Source organism: Chanodichthys erythropterus, chromosome 20 (genome assembly GCF_024489055.1).
Source record: "Chanodichthys erythropterus isolate Z2021 chromosome 20, ASM2448905v1, whole genome shotgun sequence".
NCBI lineage: Eukaryota > Metazoa > Chordata > Actinopteri > Cypriniformes > Xenocyprididae > Chanodichthys > Chanodichthys erythropterus.
This window is the reverse complement of record NC_090240.1, coordinates 13623901-13634487: the sequence shown is the minus strand read 5'-3', so window position 1 is coordinate 13634487 and position 10587 is coordinate 13623901. Positions and strand designations below refer to the sequence as shown.

Below are 10587 nucleotides of genomic sequence, written 5' to 3'. Positions count from 1 at the left end.
AAGAGTTTTAGAAAAGTGACTTCTTCTGCAGAAGAAAGTAAGTTTGAATTTGAATTACACAATTTACATTTTGGTGTACCTTTTGAGGAGCTGGGAGAGTGTAGAAAATGGTCAAGGAAAACAATGTTTTTGGGGCAATAAAACATTGACTAACACTATAGTTAGACTTCAGGGAAAAGCTAAGTATGATGTGACCCAAATCTCTTCAAAGCGCCCCTTCATGCACTGAGTAATCAGATGCTCAATGTGCACTTCTGTGCATGACCCATCTCAGCCAAACTTTTTCTGTCAGCTCAGCCAGCTGTGAAAGTTTTCCGATCGCAAGCTAGACTGGTTTTATTGATTGCATGTGGTCAAAGACGACACATTTAGAAGCTATTTTTAGAAACTGTGGCATACACACTTCAAGCACTTCAAGTACAACATTGACCACAGCAGAAAGGATCTGTCAATAACAGATCTGTGCTGAGTGATCTTTCCATCTGATGTGCACAATCACACAGCTTGTGTACTTTTTCACTTACCGTATAGATTTGCTGATTTGCTTCTCCTCTGAAATTAGAGTGCATTGAACTTTTTGTCACCAGGTAGGATGACATCCCACTACGACTTTAATTAACTCACTCCACTTGTCATGGGAATTTGTATCGGAACATCTTCAGCCGCATAAGTAACTACTCAACATTTAGTCTGAAGTGATGCAAGTCTGAATCTAACATGTTATGAGTACAGATGGCATTGCAATTCGGAAATTCATATAAAGTTCAGTTTGAATTTATTTATTTTTTCCCAGCTGGGAAAATGAGCAGTCATTTGTAGCAATTCTCGATGATCTGGAGCCATTTAGTTTCCATGACAGTAATTGCTATGGCAATTGGTTTCAGTGCATTTGGGAATATTGAAATTAATACGTGCAGAAACTATCACCAGAGAATTTCGAAACCTCTTTAAATTTAGTAAGCCGCTTCCATCGGCATCTGTATTGCTTCATCAATTAGCCCATGACGTCATGACATTCAAACCTTTCCCTCCACCAACATCTGTGTTGTGTATTAGTACGCCTCAGACATGATCAAAACATCTTTCTAGTCTGTTCTCGCTGTCAGACATCTGTGCGTCAGCAAAGGAGTGACAGTTAGACCTGTTCGTCACAGGAAACGGCAAGTAGTAAATAAGTCTGCCTACCTCAGTGTGCTTGCAAAAACACTGAGACGACCACAGCAGCATCCTACACCTCAAGCTCAACTACTGCCTCTGAAGGAAACTAGCCTCTGAACTGTGCCAGAATCTCTCGAAATAGTTTTCTCACTCCACTCTCTCAGTTTTCAGACCTTTTGCATGCGTTCATAAACAGATGTGCAGGTGAAGGAGTTCTGTTTGCTTGTAAGGAAGGATTGTCATCAAAGTTAGCCTGAAGACCATGAGGTGAGTAAGACACTTTCAGTCTGTTTAATGTCTTTATGTTGAGTGCTGTGAACTTTTATTCATTTAGCTCGTTTATCCAAAGCGTGAATTCAGAATCATAGTGACATTAGTTAAAATGCCATTTTTGTTTGGAAGAAAGTCTTGCCATTTTTTTTTTTAAATAATAATAATAATAATAATAAGCGTCTAAAAGAATGTCTATGTTCATAAAGTTAACACGAGAAGCTCGAACTTCAAAGTCATAATCTTGAATCTGAAATCAAAGTCGGGATCATCTTGAAAAGCGTGCGCTCGCACAGACGTCTTGCTTCAAAGGCGTTTCAAAGAAAAGTGCGGGTTTGTGTGCCATTTTGAAGTCGGTGTCATTTGTTTGGTGTGATACTTTCTAACGACCTAAAGTTTCAGACTTCAGAAAGTCAGATTAAATGGCTTAAATACTGATAAAAACGACTCTGTATTGCCACGACAGGAAGTTAGTAACCTTGTTCTAATCTTTAACTAAATCTTTATCGCCATACCCATGAGATATATTATTCAAAAATGTAGATTATGACATGACTTTTAGCCGTTGTTTGTTGTTTGTTTGTGTGTACTCCAGTATAGCTGTGTTTGTATGTAGCAAATGTAATCCGTTACGCATGTGTTATTTCGGTGCCCGGGGTATGAGGTCTGTAATTTGGACCTGGAGACCTTGATGACCTAGTGAGACCCATCTGTGGTACCAGGTGACCATCTGCTCAATAATATCATATAGCTGTGGGACCGGTGCCACTGCATTACAATATGATAAAGAAGAATACCTCTCAAAGATCACTGATGAATGTTAATGCAACATATGAGGGTGTTGAAATCAAAGTCACATTGTGCATTCGTTAAAATGTTTAATAGCAGTAATTGAACTGTTGGGCTATTACAATGTTATTACGATGTAATAAGAGTACAGGATGTAGAAATACTGGAAAAGGAATATTTATGTGTTGATGGTATTTTAGCAGAGGAAAAAAATATTGAGCATAAACGCTCTTTGAGGTTGTTTTGATCATCAGACCGTCCGGTTCATTTCCTTCAAATGATTTACAGTGATCTTTTTTCACACCATGTGGGAAGGCAGTGGAAGATTGTACCTCAGCACTTTACTGTCGCTTCATAATAATATAAGAGTCATATTAAGAGAATGAGTCATGTTATATTATGATTTTATCTCAGCCAGTGATATTTTACCTGGAATTTGCATACTGAATCATTATGTTTCACATAGGTCGCATAAACAAATGCATCTTGCACCATTGTGATGTAACTGAGCATGACAGAAAATAGTAGAATGTTCTCAGCACTGCACCAGATCTATTTTTAGAACGGCCTCCCCTTTTTCTTTTCTTTTTTTTGTTGGTCCAAGTTAAAAAAAGTGAGTGATAGTGAAAGTGCGGATGGAAAGTTTTTTTTATCAGTGTACACAAGTGGTTTGTCGACATCCTTCCTCCTTACGGTCAAAGCCTGACATAAGGATGCCGTGGCCTGATAAAATTGTACATCAGATTTGTTCTGTGTGCATGTATGTTTTGGGGGGTTTTAATGCTTTGTTTAATGAATATCAAAAATCAATACACATCAGTCAGTACTAAAAAAAAAATCTCGCTCTTCTGTCCTTAGATTGTGGTTCCCATCAGCATCGTGCACCTAAACACTCCAGAGTACTATGGGCAGTCGGCCCAGTAAAGACCGGCGTGGATCCAGCGCACATGCCGTTCTCTTGGACACGGAGGAAAGAGCCGACTCTCTGTCCATGGGTGAGTTCAGCACTGCAGTACACACTTTATGTGTGCATGAGGTCCCACTCGTGATGCAGCACTAAATGTAAAAAAGTGCAATATAGCATAGAACGGAAGCTTAGATGCTTTTTTAAGTTTTGGTAACTGTTGCAACTACAGCATTCAGTGTGTGCTTTACACGTATGCATACTTTAGGTTGAGGATTGATATCAATGATAGACTTGAGAAAAAGAAAAAAAAAAACATCCAGTTAAATTTATGGTAAAAAAAAAAACTGAGAGCTGAGGTTGCCAAAAATTCACGGTAAAAAATGACAAGGTTTCAGGTATGACAGCTGTATATTCCATTAACTGATGCAATATTTTAGTCTACCTGAACTACAAAAATATGATTTGTATATTCTGATAACAATATAGGTGTTAAAATAATAAGTCTCATCATAATAAGTGTCCTGTCCATAAAACATGACAAACACATGATGACAATATAAAATGTAGCACAGAACACAATAATGTTCATAACTGAAAACAAAAATAAAAAAACAATGCTATTTGAATAAAATATTATCAAATGTGATGCACAGGTTTATTATCATTAACTAAAACAAAACCATAAAAAACATTTTCATTACTTGAAATAAAATGCACATTAACTGAAATAATATAAAATAAAATATTAAAAGACTCATTTTATTTCAGATAGTTGCCAGAGCAACATTTCTCATTTGTTTAGTTAAAGTACCAAAATAACTAAAACTAAATAAACTAAAAAAGTAAACCTTAATAAAGGTTTAGACAACTAAAAAAAACAATAAAAATTACAAGAACACAACAAAATGACTATAAACCTTTACATTTAAAATGAAAACCCAATATATAAAAATGAAGTTTTATTCAAATTATTAACAAAAACTGTAATAGTATTTTAATGATACTAAACTAACATCACACAGGGACTTCTGGGAAAGCCTTTTAATTGTTTTCCACCATAAATTGCATCATATTTTTACTTTTTTTACTTCCAAAAAACAGAAAAAATGCATATAATATGATGTTAAACAACTTTTCACTATAAATATCAGGGTAACTTTAAGGGTTTTTACTGTAGGATTTTTTTTGTAGAATCTTTTTCTTTAAAAATAGCTACCATTTTTGAATCATGTGCGCAGATTAACAGGACTAAAGGTGATGTTTTGTTCTGTGTGCAGACAGCGGTAGATGCGTGGTGGTGTCCCTGTACGACTATCCATCGAGAGGTCCGGGAGACTGTACCATCAGAGTGGGGGAGAGGCTCAACATTTTGTCAGAGTAAGTGTGCTGTTGCACAACGTTGCATCATTACATGAAGAGCCTCATCAGTATGAGAATCTGATGTTATAATGTGTGTTACAGTGAGGGAGAGTGGTGGAAAGTAAGTTCTTCAGCCACAGGAAATGAGAGCTACATCCCCAGCAATTACACTGCTAAAGTGTACAACAGGTGAGCTGAACTCATGACATCATCACACCGATGGTCAGGTGGTCTGATCCAGTGTGTTCCATGTGTGAGGCGGTGATGATATCAGCTGTAGTTTCTGTAGTGGGGTTAACTTTGTGTGGGGTGTAGAGTGGGCACAGCTGGATACAGTGTGTGATCTGATTATCAGTTTGGGGACGCACTGTACCCACAAGGACCCTGCTGATCACTTACTCACGAGTCTCTACCTACTGCTTTTTCCTTCTGCTCTGCTCTTGATTTTTGTCATCACACTCATCAGTCATCTGTGTGTGTGTTTTCGTGCAGGTGGCAGTTTGTGGGTCTCAGCAAACAGAAAGCAGAGGAACTTCTGATGCTCCCTCATAATCAGCCCGGCTCCTTCCTTATCAGAGAGAGCGAGACCTTCCCAGGTACATACACACTAATGCCAGTTTTATTAATATCCTATGATTTTCATCTTACTGACGATCAAACGAAATATCTATATATTTTTTTAACTTATCGACACATTGACTTGGGTGGGCTATTTTGACTTGAGCCAGTTAGAAACCACCCAGAACACTATATAAACACTCTAGCAACCACCAGGAGCAATAACTGTTATTAAATATTGATGCAAAAAAAAAAATGAATGCAAAATGCTATATAAATAAAATATTATCACATGTGATGCACAGATTTATCATCATTAACTAAAACCATAAAAAACATTTTCATTACTTGAAATAAAATGCACATTAACTGAAGTAATATAAAATTAAAATAAATATAAAAAAATATTATCATTTTATTTCTGATAGGTGCCAAAGCAACATTTCTCATTTTTGTTTTAGTTATTTTGGGTCTTCTTAAACTAAATAATAATTAAAAAAAAAAACAACAACTAAAACTTAACTTTACAGACAACTAAAAGAAAACAATAACAATTAAAAGCACAACAAATTACTAAAGAAAATTACATTTAAAATGAAAACCCAATATCAGTTAGTAACCACCCAGAACACTATATAAACACTTTAGCAACCACCAGGAGCAATAACTGATGCAATATTTTAGTCTACCTGAACTACAAAAATATGATTGGTATATTCTGATAACTACCATAATAATATAGGTGTTAAAATAGTTCACCATAAGTCCATAACACATGACAAACACATGATGACAATATAAAATGTAGCACAGAACACCCTTCATAATCTTCATAACTGATAACAAAAATAAAAACCAATGCTATATTAATAAAATATTATTAAATGTGATGCACAGGTTTATTATCATTAACTAAAACCATAAAAATCATTTTCATTACTTGAAATAAAATGCACATTAACTGAAACAAATATAAAATAAAATTAAATATAAAATATTATAATTTTATTTCTGATAGGTGCCAAAGCAACATTTCTCATTTTTGTTTTAGTTATTTTGGTACTTCAACTTAATCTAAACTAAATAAACAAAAAAAAAAAAAAAAACTAAAACTTAACTTTACAGACAACTAAAAAAAAAAAAAAAAAAACGATAAAAATTACAAAAGCACAACAAATTACTAAAAAACTTTATATTTAAAATGAAAACCAAATATCAGTTAGTAACCACCCAGAACACTCTAGCAATCACCAGGAACACCTAAACAACCACATACCAACATGTTAAAATATACCTCAGAAACTGATTAGCAACATTGATGGACTCGCATTTTTTCATGTAAAAAGTGCTGTTTTTTTCTTCAGAAAATGTAAACTCTCGGTTTGTATCAATTGGTAACATTTGTATTTTTCCTCCAGGTAACCACACTCTGTCAGTGCGTAAGAGCAGCTCGCAGGAGCGCGCTTCAGTCAAACACTACCGTATCAACTGCATCGAGAACGGCTGGGTCTACATCTCTCCTGGACTCACCTTCAGGACCCTCACAGACCTGGTTGCACACTATTCAGGTACACACAAAGTTATAGTCATAGTTACAGCCACTAGGTCGTGTGTCCACCAGTGTTTTTTTCACGAGGCTAGCATATTTTTCAATTGTTTTCAATGAGAACACCATCAGCAGCATGAGCAGGCGCTGAATGTCTATTTCACGCTGAGTGCTCTGCGCTTTTTACCTGTCGCTGAAAGTTGAAGAATGTTCAACTTTAGGTAAAACACAGCGCTCATCACTGCCACTTTTTACCCAGCAGTCCAATCAGTGTGCAGGAGGGGCGGAACAAATACCACACCGACCAACAAAAAAAATGATCGACAACGGTTTTCCCGTGGAATTGGGCTACTTTTACACACTGTTGTGTTTTTAAACCAAAGGTTGAAACGACCCCCCCCACCCCCTGGAACCCCCATAACACAATTTTTACTTTGCAGAATGCGATTTTTAGCCCCCTGAGCTAAATTTTTACCCCCCAGATCGCAATGTTTTTACCCCCCAGAACACTGAGCTCAATTTTATTCCCCCAGATCGCAATGTTTTTACCCCAGAACACAATTTTTACTTCAAAGATCGCAATGTTTTTACCCCCCAGAACACTGAGCTAATTTTAATCCCCCAGATTGCAGTGTTTTTACCCCCAGAACACAATTTTTACTTCAAAGAATGTGATTTTTACCCCCCTGAACAGAATTTTAATCCCCCAGATTGCAGTGTTTTTACCCCCAGAACACAATTTTTACTAACCAGAATGCGATTTTTAGAACCCTGAGTTCAATTTTTACCCCCCAGACCGCAATGTTTTTACCCAATTTTTATTTCACGATGTGATTTTTACCGGAGAACCGCCAACCATGGTTTTACTACAAATAAAACAAACCAAAAAAACATGGGGGGTGGGTTTTGAATAGCAATTGGGCTGATTTTATTACACAAACCTGGCAACACTGAAGCTCATCTCTTCATCCAAAACTAGCGCCAGAGCAAATATGTTTCATTGTGTCTACATTTTTATATTCAGAAACAAACTATTTGCAAAATCAGATACTATTAACAGTTCCGCGATTATTCCGTATCATCGCACATATAGCGTTTCAACTGATTAAAACGTTGCGCCCCCAAAACTCTGTCAAGCGCCCACAGCAAGCCATTTTCAAAAGGGTGCTGGCTAAAAACGCTTGGGTGGACACATGGCCTAGCTCAATAATGGAACCCAGTGATTCTGTGTGGCATTGCTGGGTTTGTGGTTGATACTGATGTGACATATGATATAAGACTTGGTGGTGCACTAATAGCTGAGAAAATCTTTAAATGATGTAGACTCACATGGGAAGTGGGCTCCAGTCATATCAGTGCCTATAAAAACATTTTATTCTACATAAGGCCTCAAGGTGACTGACATTTTGAAATCACATGACCTGCTAGTTCAGTTTATCTCTGTAATCCCCCATTATGTGACACTTTATGTGGCGGAATAAATTGTGGGTGACAAAAATGGCTGTGAACAGGGTAATTCTACAGCTGACAAACAAATGAATGTTGCTTCACCCATACTGATAGGGGTCAAGTCAAAGACAACTGTTGTATCAGTCAGAAACCAAATAAAGTGGATTACGTATTGCACCTTAAATAGTCCTGGCAACCACCCAAAACAACACACTGGCAACCACACAGTATATATAATATATACATGTATGTAAGTGTTGTGGCCAGAGATTAAATGTGAACTTTGCCTCAGAAGTATCGGACGGGTTATGCTGTACTCTGGGGGAGCCGTGCTTCATCATTGGATCCAACAACGTTCCTGTTGTAACCGGCCCACCTCCGGTTGCCGTGAAGAGGCCCACTATAAACTGGAAAGATGTGAACAGGTGCGTCAAACACATCATAATCAGTCACAAATTAAATGCCTTGAATGACACTAGGAATATCATCTGAACAGTGAACCTTCAAAACATAGTAGAGCAGTTTCTAAACTAACTCTCTTCACAGCTCCATGATCTTCGGGCAGAGTAAAGAGGGTGCGGAGGAGTCTCTGGTGAGCGAAGGACTGAAGGAGGCCATTAACTCGTACCTCTACATGACTGAGGAATGCGAGGACTGCTGTCAGCTCTGGGAAACATGAGGAAGACTGTAGAGAGACTTGGAGGACGAGTGTTTGAATGACTTTGGGCTCTTGATGCTGTCTGTGATCTGGGATGACACACTTTCGAAACAGACCCAGAAACGGAAAAAAATATCCAAAAACTACATCTAAGCGTCTATTTTCATTCGTGTATTTCTTTGAAGAGAAATGCGTAAAAATTGTTTAAGAACGAAAGCGGCGTCGGATGAAGCTCCCGGCCGAGCGCATTGACTCATTGCTGTTCTTCCAGAGTGGGTGCTGGAGACAAAGATGTCACAGTTTCCTGTGTGGACTCGTTCCTGGCGGACATGAAAGAGAACACGACTGAAGGAAATAACGACAGAGGAGTGTGTGAGTGGGAGGGGGAACACAGCTGGGTGGCGTACGCATCCATTTCCACTCCTCTCACACTTTCTGGAACTTTATCAGCGACTCGTTACAAATGTGATCGCGATTACTGAATGATGAGATGAGGAACTCCCGAGAAGCTTTACAAGTGATAAAGATATTTTGATACTGTTTTTTTGTTGAAAATGCCAAACAAAATACTTATTTATGACTTGGAACATAAATGTGAATCTTTGTATGCACAGTTCCTTAAAGGGATAGTTCACCCAAACATGTCGATTTTGTCATCAAAAGAATAGTAGTTTTGGTGTCCATTGACATCTATTATAATTTTGGACCAGACAATGGAGCCAAAACTGTTTAGTCACCAACATTATTCATAAAAACATCTTTTACATTCCACATAGTCATACAGTTTTTGAGTGTGAGTAAATAATGACCATTTTAATTTGAGCGAACTATCTTTTTAATGGACTAATCAACATCAATTATGCTCTTTTAAATAAACATAAAAAAAACAACAATCTCATCTTTTGTCAGCTTCTACAGATACAAAGCATCTTGAGGTGCTTCCTGTGTATCTTTGCACCTATTGTTCTGAAAAAAACCGCAGTCTTGAGCAGCAGGAAGTGAAGATTTGTGCATGCCTGTGTGGTCTCTTCTCAGGGTGCAGAGGAATATTTATACCAGCCAAGTTCTTCAAAAACCTTACAGCAAACTTCTGCTGAGAACAGATTTAAAATGTTCTTAGAAATTAAAAGTGAGAATTTGTGTGGACGTTTTATCTGTTACATCAAACCAGTTTCTCCTACACATCACTGATAGCAGAGGCATTTATGAGCTGACCTAAAAGATTTCCATGTTATGTAACATCCCTGACAGGCTGCATGTTCCTCTACATGTGATGAAGTGAATGATTGGCACAATAGTATGCGTGATGATACAGGTAGAGCGTAATCAAATTGCAGTGCCACCTCGAGGCTGTAGTGTGTATTGGCACTAAATTAATCATATGTACAGTGGCTATAAAAGTTGTGAATATTGTGTTTGAGATATTAAACCAATTTATTATAAAGAAAGGGTTACACTTTATTTTAAGTTGTCCTTGTCACAGTGTAATTACACATTTAAGTGCTGATTAACTACATGCACTTACTATAGGGTTAGGATTAGGTTTGGTTGTGTAATATGCATGAAGTCATTGCTATAGTACAGTGATTCTCAACCTTTTTTGAGTAATGGACCCCCATCATATTTGGAACCATCTTCAAGGACCCCAGAATAAAATTGACTCAATGGTATCATTAATGACTTTGTGACAACCAAATGTAATAAACTATAATTTACTACTATGTTAGTTGATTTGTCCTATATTTTGTCATATAGTCAGTTATATTATACATATATTATCTTCTTTTATGGGAACATGTCAATGTCAATATATACAAAAATTCATATTCAGATATTTTATAAGGACCCCCTGGCTTTATGTCAAGGACCACTAGGGGTCCACGGACCCCTGGT

At 37.2% G+C, this 10587-nt stretch overlaps 1 protein-coding gene across 2 annotated transcripts; it reads left to right on the top strand.

Annotated features, from left to right (window-relative positions):
• Positions 1 to 10371, top strand: sla2b (Src like adaptor 2b). 2 transcript variants are annotated; one of them, XM_067372465.1, is made up of 8 exons: positions 1 to 1425; positions 3076 to 3212; positions 4402 to 4501; positions 4586 to 4672; positions 4976 to 5079; positions 6460 to 6609; positions 8329 to 8461; positions 8583 to 10371. In XM_067372465.1, exons 2-8 carry the CDS (start codon positions 3122 to 3124, stop codon positions 8713 to 8715), a joined length of 798 nt encoding a protein of 265 aa, XP_067228566.1. In that variant the 5' UTR covers positions 1 to 1425; positions 3076 to 3121; the 3' UTR covers positions 8716 to 10371. The 2 variants fall into 2 exon arrangements, with proteins under 2 accessions (XP_067228566.1, XP_067228567.1); XM_067372466.1 differs by having other exon boundaries at positions 729 to 1425; positions 8332 to 8461; positions 8583 to 10370.
• Positions 10372 to 10587: the final 216 nt, after the last annotated feature.

What these genes read in the sequence shown, in the direction of transcription:
- sla2b (XM_067372465.1), top strand. Translation starts at nt 3,122, where the DNA reads ATGGGCAGTCGGCCCAGTAAAGACCGGCGTGGATCCAGCGCACATGCC. An exon ending in CCTGGTTGCACACTATTCAG is followed by an intron (nt 6,610 to 8,328) that starts GTACACACAAAG and finishes ACTTTGCCTCAG; the next exon opens with AAGTATCGGACGGGTTATGC. An exon ending in AACTGGAAAGATGTGAACAG is followed by an intron (nt 8,462 to 8,582) that starts GTGCGTCAAACA and finishes CTCTCTTCACAG; the next exon opens with CTCCATGATCTTCGGGCAGA.